This window comes from Mauremys mutica, chromosome 5, assembly GCF_020497125.1.
Source record: "Mauremys mutica isolate MM-2020 ecotype Southern chromosome 5, ASM2049712v1, whole genome shotgun sequence".
Classification (NCBI taxonomy): Eukaryota; Metazoa; Chordata; order Testudines; family Geoemydidae; genus Mauremys; species Mauremys mutica.
In genome coordinates, this window is record NC_059076.1 from 28389209 (window position 1) to 28405527 (window position 16319).

The 16319-nt window shown below is 45.1% G+C and overlaps 1 protein-coding gene across 11 annotated transcripts in view; it reads left to right on the top strand.

The window, feature by feature from the left end:
- GRID2 (glutamate ionotropic receptor delta type subunit 2) overlaps window positions 1-16319 on the top strand; it is a 1103852-nt gene that overhangs the window by 976641 nt on the left and 110892 nt on the right. The window contains exon 14 of one of the 11 annotated variants that reach the window (XM_045017707.1): window positions 667-700. The exons of the other annotated variants lie outside the window; for them this stretch is intronic. Coding sequence (XP_044873642.1) covers window positions 667-690 — 24 coding nt within the window. The 3' untranslated portion in view covers window positions 691-700. Of the gene's footprint in view, window positions 1-666; window positions 701-16319 lie in introns of those variants that run through there. 11 annotated transcript variants of the gene reach the window in all.

Sequence of the window (16319 nt, forward strand, 5' to 3'; positions counted from 1 at the left end):
CTGCTCCAGAGAGACACCCCTAATCTCTCTTGTATTCTAGAGATCAAGATCAGCTGCCAGCATATGCCAGTTGTAATGACTCTGCATGTTTACACAAGGTTCTTTCACTTGAGCTTAGGGTAGCTCAACAGAGGATCCCTTCACTCTTGTGCAGAGTCCTCGAAGCTGCCACTGTGTTGCAGAAAGGTGCCTATGTTTTCAAGGAAACCCTGTGCATACTTTTATTACCTAAAATTATTTGTATTATGGTAGCACCTCAACTCCCCTATTTAGATCAGGACCCCGCTGTGCTGTGTACAGATGCATACTAAGAAAAAGTCCCTGTCCAAAATAGCTTACAAATAAATAATGTAAAAGAAAAGTTATTACTATCCCCACTGTACAGATGGCCAACTAAGACATAGGGAAATTGAGTGACTTGCCCAAGATCACTCAAGAAGTCTGTGGCAGAGGTTCAAACATAACAGTCAAAAACAATTTCCCAGTTACAATATTTTAAGTTTCTTTTCACCAGCTGTGGGAAAGGCTTACAAGTTCAGGACAGGAGTGACTGTTGATAACTGGATTATACTTGTCATTGGTTAATTAACAATAATATGGTTACTCATTATCCTTACAAGGTGACTTCTCTTACCATTTGAAACGTGTACCTTTGCATATTTTTAGGGTGAGAGCACTTCAAAAGAGTGAGTACTTGTAAGTGTCTATAAATATATGCTTTTTACTATATAATGCATTACATTTATTTTATCTTTCATATTTTAATTTTAATATTTATGTATTCTATTAGCTTTTCAGTATGTTTCTTTTACTATAATATGTTGTGAGTCCTTTTAGTTATATACATGGTTTGTGTAGATATTCCTTTTTTACAGTGTTAGGACCAGATGCTACAAACCCTTGCACATGTAAGTGATCCCAGTGGCTTCAATTAATGTATTGGGGCATGCAGAAGGTGTTTTTTCCACTGCTGATATATGATGCTATAAAATTAGTTTCCATTAGCTTCAGTGAAGACAGTTTTGCAGGACAGCCCTCTTAAGGAAGAATTCTTAAGCTGACAGAGGCCCCAGATAGCATGTCCAGAGAGGAATTTGGACTGAGAATTAGGTACTGTGGGGAGTAAAGGAAATTGTTTAAATTAATACATTAAATTAAAAAATTAAAAATACTCACTCTAAGCATAAAGTTAGTGGCCAATTATATATGGGGAGAAAATGGGGGTTGTAGAAGCAGATTTGGCAAAGGTAGTTCGCCTAGTTTGCAGCACAAGAGTACAGAGTGTCTGACAATTTTCCTTGTGTCCAAGTGGCATCTCATGGTGCCTGAGAGCCTAAGAACAACATCTTCAGGCCAAAGTTTCTGAATTGGAGGAGCAGAGAGAGCATAAGTGGCTGCCTTGATTTTCCAGTTGAGGAAAACTGCTGTCTTAAGAGGGAACCATAGTGGAATAGAGGAACAAAATCTCTTAAACGAGAACCATTTGTAAGAACATTCTAAACTATAGAGAGTAACAAAAAATCAAATTCTAGAAAATAGGTGACTATGATCCTTTTAAAAGCATATTAAACAAGAAGAATATGTTTAGATGTTATACAGTCCTGGCCCTTTAAAATTCTTCCTGATCTTCCAGGCATTTTCTGCCCATTTTGTGGGTTCCACTCAATGACACAGTTCCTGTAAAAGAGACAATATGCAGGGCCAGGAGAATTTTAAAACTATAGTTTAAAACTATAAAATAGAACTATACAACACTAATTTATTTCTATATAGTACATTTTTTTGCATTTGTATGAATGACTTTGAACACCATTGCAGTTGTCCATAATTTTGGTTGGATTTTCTCTTCTAAAGAAATTGTGATGGTTATATTCACATGCCTAGAGAGGTTGTGGCAGGTTTTCAAAAGGAGGCTGGATTGCCATCTGTCTTGGATAGTTTAGACATAACAAATCCTGCATCTTCGCAGGGGGTTAGTCTAGATGACCTTTCGGTCTCTTCTAACCCTATGATTCTATCTTGATATATGAGATGGCAGAGTGTCAAAATTAAAAATACGTCCTTACGTATGGTGTCACAACATCTGAATGCAGGATAGTACTTTAAAAATCTGAGTAATTTTTTAAACTATAACAGAAAGGGAACTATTAATATGTTATGAAATACTCATAACTTTCCGTTTTAATATCCTATTTAGGTGTTTAACATTCTTTTAGTACAGGTTATAGTGGTTTTTGCTTTAATGAAACAAACAGCATAACAGATACTAAAACACAGAAACAGATTAAGATGCCTAATAAGGTGGTGGCATTTTCCCAGTAATTACTACGTATACTTTAACATATCTGTAAGTCTGTTTTGATACAGGGCTACAGTTTCTGATAGACAATTCTGTGATGCTATTACCTGTGATTTTTATGTCCACCTCCTGATGCTCACTATTAACTGATGGAATGATTTCTTGCACTCAGGTAGGATATTTACTGGTGTACATGACTAGTTAAGCACTCAATTGACCATATGCATACACAAATGCCTGATTTCCATGCAAACACAGGTTGCATAAGGCATGAACTCATATCCATGTGCATAATTAACCTTGAAAATCTGCTCCATAATTCCTAACTGAGAGTCTAATGCAGATTCATTTTAGGGAAGACAATGAACTAATTTCATGGCGTTAAAGAAATTTAGAGATGAAAACATCTAAACCATGGCTTATTCCATTCTTCAATATTTTAATTCCATTTTTCTTATTTCTTGTAGTGAGTCATGCTGAGGTTTTTATTAATGTGTCAAGAGCAGGGCTCTTATATTTGGCAAAAAACACACACAGTTGAAGTGAGATAGAAATGTGAAATAACTCCAATGTAAAGAGTGACAGAAATAGGTGGAGGAACTTGATGGGGCTAATGGTGAATGGTGGGAAGGGAGCAAGGGAGGGAGACACTCACCAATGGACAATAGGTAGCTCAACCCCCTGGGAATTTCAGGCATCTGTTGGCCAGCTGGGGGAAAGGGGTGCTGATTGGCCAGCATCTCCCAGGATTTATCCCAGTGCAGGAACCATGTGGAGCCTCTTTTGTACCCACCTGAACTAGGAATGGGAACCTGGCCTGATAGGTGCTGCAGGTCGAGCCGCTCACCTGGTTACAGGGTCAGGAAGGAATTTTTTCTCCCATGGGCCAATTGGCACAGGATGAAGGAGTTTTTTGCTTCTTTGCAGCACCTTCAAGCCACAGTGAGCGAAGTAGGAATGTGCTTAGTACCGAACTGAGGTTCTGGGGTGTAATTGTTTGTTCATCGCAACTTGCAGCCAGTTTCCAGTGTGGTTAAGAAAATAAAATGAATGGTTCCCAGAGGTACAAGACCTAGGCCTTGTCTACACTACAAGACTATTTCGAATCTACTTAAGTCGAATTTGTGGATTCGACCTTATGAAGTCGAATTTGTGGATCCACAGTAAATACACTAATTCGAATTTCTGAGTCCACAGTAACGGGGCTGGTGTCGACTTTGGAAGCGGTGCACTGTGGGAAGCTATCCCACAGTTCCCGCAGTCCCCGCTGCCCATTGGAATGCTGGGTAGAGCCCCCAATGCCTGCTGGGGGGAGAAATGTGTCGAGGGTGGTTTGGGTAACTCATCATAGAACCGTCAATCATGCCCTCCCTCCCTGAAAGCGCCGGCGGGAAATCTGTTCGCGCCCTTGTCTGGTCGGTTACAGCGCGGACGCCACATCACTGCGAGCATGGAGCCCGCTGCGATCATCGCTGCACTTATGGCCGTTGTCAACTCCTCGCACCTTATCGTCCACCTCTTCCACAGTCAGCTGCTGAGAAATCGGGCGAGGAGGCTCCGGCAGCGCGGTGAGGACAGAAATTCACAGAGTGGCGCAGACCTCTCACAAAGCAGGGTACGCCGCGCCGTGGAGATCATGGTGGCAATGGGTCAAGTTTATGGTGTGGAACGGCGATTCTGGGCCCGGGAAACAAGTACGGACTAGTGGGACCGCATAGTGCTGCAGGTCTGGGATGAATCACAGTGGCTGCGAAACTTCAGGATGCGTAAGGGCACTTTCCTTGAACTCTGTGACTTGCTGTCCCCTGCCCTGAAGCGCCAGGACACCCGGATGCGAGCAGCCCTGAGTGTGCAGAAGCGAGTGGCCATAGCCCTCTGGAAACTTGCAACGCCAGATAGCTACCGGTCAGTAGCGAACCACTTTGGCGTGGGCAAATCTACCGTGGGGGTTGCTGTGATTGAAGTAGCCCACGCAATCGTTGAGCAACTGCTCTCAAAGGTAGTGACTCTCGGAAACGTCCAGGACATCATAGATGGCTTCGCCGCGATGGGATTCCCAAACTGCGGTGGGGCTATAGATGGGACTCACATCCCTATCCTGGCACCGGCCCACCAGGCCAGCGAGTACATTAACGGAAAGGGCTACTTTTCTATGGTGCTGCAAGCACTGGTGGACCATAGGGGACGTTTTACCAACATCTTCGTTGGGTGGGCGGGCAAGGTTCATGATGCGCGTGTGTTCAGGAACTCTGGTCTGTTTAGACGCCTCCAGGCAGGAACTTTCTTCCCGGACCACAAAATAACGGTTGGGGATGTGCAGATGCCTACAGTGATCCTCGGGGACCCAGCCTACCCGCTAATGCCCTGGCTCATGAAGCCCTATACAGGCGCCTTGGACAGAGAGAAGGAACTCTTCAACTACCGGCTGAGCAAGTGCAGAATGGTGGTGGAGTGTGCTTTCGGACGTCTCAAGGGGAGATGGCGGAGCTTACTGACTCGCTCGGACATCAGCGAAAAGAATATCCCCTAGTTATTGCTGCCTGCTGTGTGCTCCACAATCTCTGTGAGAGCAATGGCGAGACCTTTTTGTCCGGATGGGAGGTTGAGGCAAATCGCCTGGCTGCAGTTTACGCTCAGCCAGACACCCGTGCCGAGAGAATATCCCAGCGGGAAGCGCTGTGTATCCGGGAGGCTTTGAAAGCTAGTTTCCTCGGAGAGCAGGGTAACCTTTGACTCTCCACTTGCTTTCAATAGAAAGTGACCCTGGGCCTGTGTCTGTATGTGTCGATTTCGATCTGCGGTTACATACCCCGTTCTCCAAGTTTCCCCCACTTCCAAAGCACGTTTTAAATACAATTAATTGTTACACTCATTATTAATAAATCTTTGTTTTACTTTGCATTTCTGTTCAGTTGTTGAAACATGGACGCATACTGTGCTGGGCACGGTGTGCACTGATGTACAGACCGCTTGTTCCATAGAGGAATGACATCCTCCTGCTCCTACATAGGTCTCTGGGGTGGGGGACGGTTGCAAGTCGTTGTGCATCAAGGGGAGGGATTGCAGGAAGGGGTGGGTTTGCAGGAAGGGGCTAGTGGTGCCTTCTTTGGATAGGGGTTTGGATGACGGCAGTGGGCTGCGGGTTTGGGCGTAGGAAGGGGTGAGGGGTGTGGGGGAAGGGTGAGTATCTGTCCGTGGATGAGGGCTCTTGCTGGGGCTCAGGGCAGCGGAGAGGCTCGTTGCTACGGTGGAAGTGCATGGTAAGGGCAGCGTGCCTTAACATTAAGGGGGTGGCAGGTGCTAGGACCCTGGACAAGCATACACATCACAGAATGACCCGGGGCAGCATACACCACACAGAGTGACCCTGGTGCCTACTGACTGCAGTGTGTGTGTGCCCTGCAGTTGATCATGCCCCCAAGTCTGTACCCTGGTAATGTAGGCTATATCGTGCAATTATAAATCCCCTCCCCCCCCATACACAAAGAAATCCTCTGACACGAAAGACGTGACCGAAACAGTGAATAACAGCAAACAGCTTTTAATAATCTAATACACAGTGGGGGGATGAAACTTGGATTTGGGACTGGGTGAGCCTGTAAGGGAAGCACTTCTACAAATTTATAGCGTGAGAGGTGTGTGGTACATTAGCGCTATGCAGTGGTGCAGTGACAGTTCTCACGGCCCCTACCGCCCCTCCGTCTTGTACTTTTGGGTGGGGGGGGGGCAGGACTTCTTGGCGGGGGAGGGCGGTTGCAGATACACTGCAGGGGGGCTCTGTCCTCCTGCCTGCGGTCCTGCAGAACATCAACAAGGCGCCGGAGCGTGTCCGTTTGCTCCCTCATTAGCCCAAGCAGCATTTGAGTCGCCTGCTGGTCTTCCTGCCGCCACCTATCCTCCCGTTCGATGTGTGTGCGATGCTGTTGACATAGGGTCTCCCTCCACTGTGTCTGCTCTGCCGCCTCGGCTCTGGAGGAAGCCATCAGTTCCGCGAACATCTCGTCCCTAGTCTTTTTCTTTCGCCGCCTAATCTGCGCCAGCCTCTGCGAGGGGGATGCCGGGGCAGTCCGGGAAAGAGCCGAAGCTGTGTGATGGGAAAAGTAATTGATTTCCTTGAACAGATACATGTTTGCAAACAGTGAACACAGTCTAGTCAGTTTCTCTGAACAAGACCATACAGGGCAACAAGTCTCACGAGATCTCGGGACAAGTTCGAGATTTCGGAATACGCTCTCATTGGCTGCGGCATTGCACAGGAGAGCGGACAAGTGGGGAGAGACAGCTGAATCCATCTAGCAGACAGTCCTGGTAAGCCTTACAGTACATTCTGCTTATCAGTTAATGGATAGCTGTGCCCTCCCACTAAAGGCAATCTGGAAATCATATACTCTGACCCTTTTCCAGCCACTCCCGCCAGTGCACGGGAAAGATCAATGTATGCTTTTCCTATGTGGCCTACAACACGTGGCTGTTAAGCGAGGGTCATTGTTATGCAAAGTAAAAGTCAACCATTCACAACAGTAACAATACACTAATTGCCCTAATTAGATGCAGCATTTCATGAACGAGATCACCCTGATGCGGGTCCCTCGGAGTCACAAAGAGCGGATGCTAAGGGAAGCCCTGCAGAGACCAGGACCATATGCGGCCATGCTTGTAGAGGCGATGATTCCCATCTACATAAGGATGTCCTGGCGCGGAAGAGTGTGCTTCCACGGAGCACCCAACAAGGCACCTCTCCCCAGGAACCTCCTGCGGAGGCTTTTCGAGGACCTAAATGAGACCTTTGTTGAATTGTCCCTGGAGGATTATTGTTCAATCCCTATATGTGTGGACCTACTTTTCATATAGTTTTTCATTGAAAATTTTATATATAGTATTTCTATTTTTTATACCTGTTTTATAAAAAATAAATGTTTACATGTTTCTAGCACTTACCGCCTGATCCTTCCCCTGATTCAGAGTCCGGGTTAACGGCCGGGAGGGTTGGTAGGGGATCTCTGTGAGGGTGATGAAGAGATCCTGGCTGTCAGGGAAAGCGGTTTTGTGTTCGCTGTCGCCTGCGCCGTCCTCCACAGACCCTTCCTCATCTTCCACATCGGCGAACATCGAGGAGGAACTGTCCAGGTTCACTATGCCATCCACTGAGTCCACGGTCACTGGTGGGGCAGTGGTGGCAGACCCACCTAGAATGGCATGCAGTGCCTTGTAGAAGCGGCATGTCTGGGGCTGGGCTCCGGAGCGTCCGTTTGCCGCTCTGACTTTTTGGTAGCCTTGTCTCAGGTCCTTGATTTTCACGCGGCACTGCATTGCATCCCGGCTGTATCCTTTCTCTATCATTGCTTTGGAGACCTTCTCGAAGGTCTTTGCATTCCGCTTGCTGGAGCGCAGCTCCGACAGCACAGACTCCTCGCCCCACACACCGATCAGATCCAGGACTTCCCGGTCTGTCCATGCTGGGGACCTCTTTCTATTCTTGGATTGGCCGGACTCCTCTGCTGGAGAGCTCTGCATCGTTGCAGGTGCTGCGGAGCTCGCCCCGATGTCCAGCCAGGACGTCAGATTCAAAGTGCCCAGACAGGAAAATGAATTCAAATTTTCCCGGGTCATTTCCTGTGTGGCTGGTCAGAGAATCCAAGCTCGGACTGCTGTCCAGAGCGTCAACAGAGTGGTGCACTATGGGATAGCTCCCGGAGCTACTAAGTTCGATTTGCATCCACACCTAGCCTAATTCGAGCTAGCCATGTCGAATTTAGCGTTACTCCACCTGCCGGGGTGGAGTACCAAATTCGAACTAAAGAGCCCTCTAGTTCGAATTAAATGGCTTCCTGGTGTGGACGGTTGAGCGGTTAGTTTGAATTAACGCTGCTAAATTCGAATTAAAGTCCTAGTGCAGACCAGGCCTTAGATACCTGGTATAGGAGAGCATGGGTGATTGTCAGATAGCGCCCCTCCTCTTTGTTAAAGTTTAATAAAAGTTGTGGCATGCATGTGTCTGTCCTCGTTTTGCCGCTGTGTCCACATCACTGACTGAATGGATATTTATCAAAGAGCTATTCCTCTCATTTATAGTGGAGTGATATTTGCACTGTTGCCAAGTTTCAATCAAAAAGACTCAGGCAAAATGTAATGAGACACATGATACTGTTATCACCCAACGGATTGGAAGGGATGAAGACGAACTGGGAGAGATAATTATTTACAGTCCTAATTATTCTATTTGTAAGTGTTTTCATTCTTTATAACTTCTGCAAATACAGTGCCACTAAAACAGGAGCTGGTTGGGAATTTTTCAACAAAACGTTTGTCAGAAAATGTTAATTCGTCAAAACCAAAACTGTTCACAGTAAAGGTTGGTTTTCAATGAATTTCCCATTTAAAAAAAAAAATGAAATTTGTTGTCTGAAAGTGTCAATGAAAAGTTCCTTTATATGGTTTCAACCAATTTTTTTCATTTTGAAATTGCAGTTAATTTATATTGAACATTTTAAATTTAAAATGGTCAAATTCAAAACAAAATATTTTGAAATTATCTAAACAAAATATTTTGATTGACCCAATTCAAAAACATTTATACCACCCCTGCAGTGGCTTCCCTCCCTGTGATGTCTTCTATGCTCTGTGTGTTGTAATAGCAAAGTCCAAGGTGAGAAGCTAAGAAAGGACAGGCATTTTGAACAAAGACCTATAGCATTATTTTCATGTCTGTTTCTTTAGTCTGCAGTATCCAGAAATATAGCTGCGAGAAGACACAATTATCCAGAGAGATGACACACAAAAAACATAACAGTTGAAAATGAGGATGGATATAAATAATTCAATAAAAAAAGAACTTTAAATCAGTCTATGGAAAGCTAAGAGATCAAATGCTAGCCATTATTGAACTGACAGCCATGATACTCTGTCTCAGAAAGAGAATATCCTGTGTTGTGGGAACTCCTTTGAGTAACATAGAAGACAGGGCAACACACCACAGTATAATCTTTACATCTTTGGTATAAGGCTGGTGACTTGTTATTGGGCTTGAGTCACTCCTTCAGGCCTGGAGGGGCTACAAATCTGTGCCTGCTAGAACAGTTAAGCCTGAGGGGAAGATTCACAACAGTGAGAGAGGAGTTCTAGTCCTCATGCAGGTTTTATGTGGGAAAGGGTAACTTTAAAATCCAGCTGGGACCTCAGAGGAGCCCACCATTAGAGAGGTGCTATACTGCTTCCTGAAAGCCTGACCCTTCCTTCTCCTGGCCCTGCCCACCTTGGGCATTTCAGGCCCACTGGTGCAGTGGAGGTTATGAGCTGTTTGTGCCTGTTGGTCCCACTCCTGGCAATCTTTTTACCTCCTAGCCCCTGAGGCTTGAGTTCTGTTGGCCTGTCTTTGAGTCCATGAGAGAGAGAAAAAAATACTGCTCCTCCCCACTGTGTTTCTTTCTCTCCCTAATCTGGAGAAAATCATCATTTCCCTCAGCCAATATACTCGGTAGAAAGCGGAATGAAGCAAAGTGTCACTCTTTTTAGACTTGTTGGCCAAACATCCATCACTTTGACTGTAGGACGAAAGCAAAGGAGTAAAAAAAACAAGCAAGGAAGGAAGATAAATGTGCAACACTGAGACTTATGTCATGCACATTTTTTTCTCTAATGAATTCTCCTATCAGCCTCTCTAACAAAAATAACTTGAAAGTAGTCTGAAATGCAGATGAATAAAGATTTTTTGTTTGTTTTTCTAAGATCTTTTGGACAGAGACTTGTCAGCACAGTTTTGGGTGCTATGAAATAAATTGATAGCAACATTTATCCAAGCACCTTTGTTTGGCTTGTTTTTTGTTTTGTTTTGTATCTGGAAGAAGAAACTAGATCTGATTTTGAGGACTCTTTTTTCCTCAAATGTCCAGCTGTTGCAGAGAGGATGCTATTAGTAATTATGATTTCCCTTAGCAACTCTCTCCAAGGCCAGAAGAATGCATAGGCATCGGCATCATAAAGCCAATGCTAGTACCCCAGTTCCTGGAGTCACATGATGAAATGAAAATCTCAGCTTTCATTTAAGAAAAATATTTCTAGCTCTTATGGATGGAAAGAAATGCTTGAAAAAAAATATGAATCAAGTGTAAGTGATGTCTGCCTGAGTTGGGCAGAGAGCCTGAAACAATAGTTCCAAGAGGTGTGAACTTTGCTCCTGCCCCAAGGAGAAGTGAAGCCAGGATGCAGTAACAGGGCTATAGAGGGTGCATGTTGGATATGCCTACAGTTCTGGATTGCCTTAATTTGGCCTGGCTTCTTCCCTCAATGCACCTGCATTTATCTCCCACCTACAGCACTAGGTTATGTAATTTTTCCCAAACTTGTAGATCAGGTTTTGTTCCATAATGCTATGCCTCTAAGCATAATACCCTTTAGTTCGTCTGCTCGGTGTATGTTCAATAGACCGTTGTAATTATTTATTTGTGAAAATCCTAGAAACGGGGGGAGAAAAACACACACGGGAGTCTTGAAGCCAGGAAGGGTCCTGACATCTGAAAGTAGGTAAGCAAAATGGTCACATAAAGACATTCTCGGAGCCAATATCTACCCCTAGATAGACATCCTGGTGTGTCTGGGCTAGCCAAGGCTTTCCGTGGCTACCCAGAGGAGCCTGTGCTGCCTGAAATTGTAGACCAGTGTAAATCGTATGTCATAATACATTTCTCTCTGTCTCTGATCTGTCAGACTAACCTGTCAGCATAACAAAAGTGCCCATCACCCAAATATTCAGGTACTACTTACCAAACGATGATATAAAACACAGGATAATAAGTACAGGTGGAGGGGAAGGATATATTGCCTGGCAGGTTTGTTATTGAACATTTAAAGCTAGCAAACAGTTCAGAGGAGGGAATCCCCCTTCTCCTTCCCCCAACCCTCCCTTATTCACACACAAATCTGCATAGCCAGATCAAGAATACTGCTCATGTGGAACACTGTGCAGCTCAGGCTAAGGGTGTGTCTGCCAAGCACAAGTTCAGTCTCAAGCAAAAATTTAGAGCAGCTCTGATGCTGCTCTAAATTGTACTAGTTGTAGTGGCCCTAAAGAAGCTGCTCTGGCACCTGAGCATGCGATCCCAGCAATTTAGGGCATGGCCCCTTTGCCTCAGGCATGAACTATATGTTGACAACTGGATTCACCTAGGCAAGGGGAATTCTGAACTGATTACTTATGTTTGCTTTGCACCACAGATCTGTGGAAAGTGGACAAGGATATGGCCTTAGGGTACGTCTTCACTACCCACCATATCGGCGGGTAGCAATCGATTTCTCGGAGTTCGATATATCGCGTCTCATCTAGACACGATATATTGCGTCTCATCTAGACACGATATATCGCATCTCATCTAGACACGATATATCGAACTCCGAACGCACTCCCGTCGACTCCGGAACTCCACCACCGCGAACGGCGGTGGCGGAGTCGACGGGGGAGCTGCGGACATCGATCCCGCGCCGTGAGGATGGGTAAGTAATTCGAACTAAGGTACTTCGACTTCAGCTACGCTATTTGCGTAGCTGAAGTTGCGTACCTTAGCTCGAACCCCCCCCCCCCCGCTAGTGTAGACCAGACCTTAGATCTTTATCTTCTGATAGATCCTTTGGTGAAGGAGGAAGAAAAGGGAAACTAGGTCTTAAATATCTCTTAAGCGCTGATATTTTTTTCTTAGTGGATGGTGGCAGCCTTCAGGACAACAGTACCGTGGTGTTGATGGCACTGAGTGTGACACACCCTGGCACCCCCATATTCACCACAGTCATATAATTAGGATATGTTTTGCACAAAGTATGCCTTGTGAGGTATCATTCTAAAAGTCTTGATCTGATAGAGATGAATATCTCGTTGGATTGCATGTGCTATCGCTGTAGGTGAAGTTACGAAGTTTGGCTATGTATGTGCCAGGGCTGCCCAGAGGGGGGGGCAAAGGGGGCAATTTGCCCCGGGCCCCGGGCTTCACAGGGGCCCCCAAGAGAAGAGCGGAGGCTCCCGCCTCCGCCCCTCTCCTGGAGCCTTAGCGCATCAAGCGCCGAGTCTCCGGCCGAGCCCCTGAGCCCCGCCCCGATCCGAGCCGCGTGGTGAGGGGGCGGCGCTGGGAGCTCCAACGGGGCCTGAGCCCCGCCCCGCTCAGAGCGGCGTGGGGAGGGGGCGGGGCATCTGCCTCCGCTCGGCGTGGAGCTCACAGCCCCGCCCCCTCACCACGCAGCTCTGAGCGGGACAGAGCTCAGGCCCCGCCGGAGACGCGCTCGGGTAAGAGGCTGAGACTGGGGCGGGGGGGGGGAAGCGGGACCCGCCGCCGCCGCCGCCGAAGCGCAACCCGGTCTTCGGCGGCGGGGGGCCCCTTCTGTTCCGGGACCCGCCGCCGAAGTGCCCCGAAGGCCCGCGGCGGGGACCCCCCCCCGCCACCGAATTACCGCCAAAGACCGGGCTGCGCTTCGGCGGCGGGTCCCGCTTTGTCGGTAATTCGGCGGCGGGGGGCCCCCGCCGCGGGTCTTCGGGGCACTTTGGCGGCGGGTCCTGGAACGGAAGGGCCGCCTGCCGCCGAAGACCCCGGACCCCCAGAATCCTCTGGGCGGCCCTGGTATGTGCTCTGAAACATGTTATGAGATTGAGAATATCCACAAGCAGCCTTTCAGGTACAACAATAGAAAGGCCAAACAATGTTAATGGCTTATTGAAGAAATGCACACAAGCACAAGGATTACCCCAGGAACTGTGTACAATAGAAACCTCTCAGAGATAGCACTACACAATGGGAACTGTTTGACCCAGGTCACATTAAAACAGCTTTCCAGCACATTGGAAGAAGATATTAAAGGGGGTAGGGAATGATGACATGACTGCACCTCACTCTCCCTACACCTGAAAGTACCGGATGAAAAGGAATGAACTTGGGGGGAAGTGATGGTCCCAGGCAAAAGGATTTCCAGCCTGTATATGGAAACTTGGTGGACTGCTTGTATCGTCAGTCAGGGAGAGAATTTACTGATTCAAATCCTAGCTAATATTGTAAGCTTAGTTTGTGTTTTGATTTATTTCTTATGGTAATCTACTTTGATCTTTTTGCTATCACTTATAATCACTTAAAAGTTATCTTTCTGTAGTTAAATCTATTTTATATTTTACTTAAAATGCTGCGTGTTGTTTGACGTGTGAAAGGGATAAATCTTGGTTCATGATCAAGGGTTAGTGCATGTCCACATTCCTTTGTAAGATTGGCGGACTGCGTAATAAGTTCATAGTGGTTGGACTTTGAGCAGGGCAGGACAGTACAGCTCTGAGGTCTCAGGCTAGGGAGCTGGGAGTGTTTAGGCTGTAGCCTCTCTATTGTGGGTTCATGAGTGGCTGGCCAGAGCATTCATGAATACAGCTGGGTGTGGTCCCTGCGTGGAGGTTGGTGTGGTGGGTGCTTGCTTGGAGGGCTTTGCAGCTTGTCACAACATCACAGTGCAAGAGGGAACCCAGATTGGTGACACAGAGGGCTCAGCTGTACCTCAGTTCCAGGTGGCAACCCCCAGAACCCCATCACACTGAGAGGCCATAGAATGATGGTTATGTATTCCTACGGTGCTTTATATAGATCCTAAATAAAAAGATCAGTGCCTGGAACTTTCTCATTCTCTAGTTCATGAGACCAAAATTAAGATTAATTGAATTTAATTTAAGAACAAACCACAAGTAACTATTGTATATTCCTAGGGTTGACTTACAAGACTCAAGTGGGAGCATAGAAGAAACCAATGGCCAAACTCATTTATGGTGTAGATCAGCACAGCCAATGGGAATTGTGCCTCCATACGTCAGAACTGAAGTCTGCCCTGAGAATAATTTAAATAAATAAATAAATAAAATCAGAGTGGGGAGCTGTCTTTAGTGGCATTGTATTTTAAATTTTCCCATCAATAAGATCGGCACTTGCTATGGTTCATCTATGCCTGGGGAAAGGCTGAGATGCTTTCACATAGTTTCTACAGGTGACCTTTGCTGGTGTTCAGTTAAAATGCTACTCACTAATATCTGTACCACCTAAATTGTCAGGTAAGAAGAAAAAGGCAGGGAGCCACTCTGAAGAAATGGTTCATAACCTTTTAAAGTAACGCATTGCAAGTGGTTTTCTGTTCCTGCTGTGCTTTTTTCCCTTCTAGTTTTTTTCCCACTGAAACCGGCATTAGTTTCAATTACCTATGGCTCAGCTGCATGTCAGTGATCAGAGAGATCTGCTGCCTTTCAGTGCTTTGCTGTGACAACTTGAAAAGATTACTAAATACATTTTCTTTTCCAATTTAGAAATTGGGTTTTTGTTCTGTCTTTACCCTGTCAGCTCTGGTTATTATATTTTTGTGACTTATATTATTAATTACAACAGCAAAATTCATATTTATTTTAGCAGCTGGAAGCCAAGCTAAAAATTGAGGGACAAATTCTGCTCTCGGTTACAGTGGTGTAAATCTGGAATAATACTCACTTCAATGCAGTTATTCTAGGTTTATATAGTGTAAGAGCAATTTTGCTCTCGATGTTTGATAATCTTTTCTAAAGCAATTGGCAACAAATTTGCTATACAGTACCTCTTCTAAACCTGGTGAAGTAACAACTGAAACAAATAATCAAGCTGCTGAAACCTGATATGACAATGTAATGAAAGATTAAATTTGTACTAGAGAGAGATGAAGTTAGGAGTTTAACCCCCCCACCCCCCGTCTCATTATTCAGTTTCCAGCTTGGACAATTTTTAGAGATGAATCTGCTCTCTTCTATTCTATTGTACTGAAAAATAAAACATTATTTTGGGGTCAATCAGAATCAATTTTTAAAAAAATTTTCAGCAAAACAAAAAGGAAAAAAAATTGTTGTAGGTCAAACAAAATGTTTTCTTCTGGTTTTAAGCTAATTAAACCTTTTTTTAAAATGTTTTCAACACAATTGAAGTACATTTTGAAATTAAAAGCTGTTTGGAATAAAAAAAACTTTCATTTAGAAAATGTCAATGATTTTTTTACCAAAACAATTTGGCAAGTTTGACATGAATTGGCAAAATGTTTTGGTCAACTCAAATCTGCCTTTTTCTTGGGGGAGGGAAAGTTTTGGATAAAAATGTTTGTGCAGCTCTACTCATGGGTGTCATAATTTGGGTGCCTTGTGCCTCTGTTCTACCCTCTGGGCTGAACTCCAACACCTAAACACATCTCCCATGGTGCACCACAGTCTGCCCTCTGACCAAGCGATGCAGTGCAACATGAGTCACAAAACAAGAGCTTTATTATGGGAGATACAGTTTGACCAGAGGCCCACAGGAGCAAATGGGGCAAGAAGCACCAGAACTACAACCCCCATGAGGCATGATGGCACCAGAGGCAGATACGGTGTTAACGTTGAGCTCACTTGGAACAAAAGGTTTTGAGTCAGTTCAATAATCTGAAACAAAACATTTCGGTTTGAGAATGACAAACATTTCATTCTGACCCAAATGGAATTTTGTTTAAAGTTTTCATTCCATTAAAAATTTCAGTATTTCAACTTTCTATCCCAATTTGAGATGAAAACAAATGAACTATCAGAATTTCTTGCAGTTGTAAATACCATTTTTCACTCAACTCTAATAGACAGTGACCTTGGTGAGATCCTGGGACAGGAGATGATGGAGCTTACTGTGCTTCCAATCCCTTCTACTGAAGATGCTTTCTTGTGAGGCTGCAAGATGGCCATCAAACTGCCATTTGGCAACATCTGGAAATTTAGAATTAAGATTCCACAAATAACTTTAATTCTGCCTCCAAATCCTGCTATATCCCATTTTAGAGTGCAGTATCTACATGATGTGAACCAGCATTTAATCTAAGTATTTCAAGTAGTCTTCCCATTGCTATCTACTCTTCTATATCCTCTTTGTAACATCAAAGGTCATAAAATAGTTTTGGAGAATAAAGTACAGTTCCCTATGGTCTGCATCTAGTGTTTGTACAGTGGATGACTAGATGTATGGTGTGTTGATGCTCAGGTTTC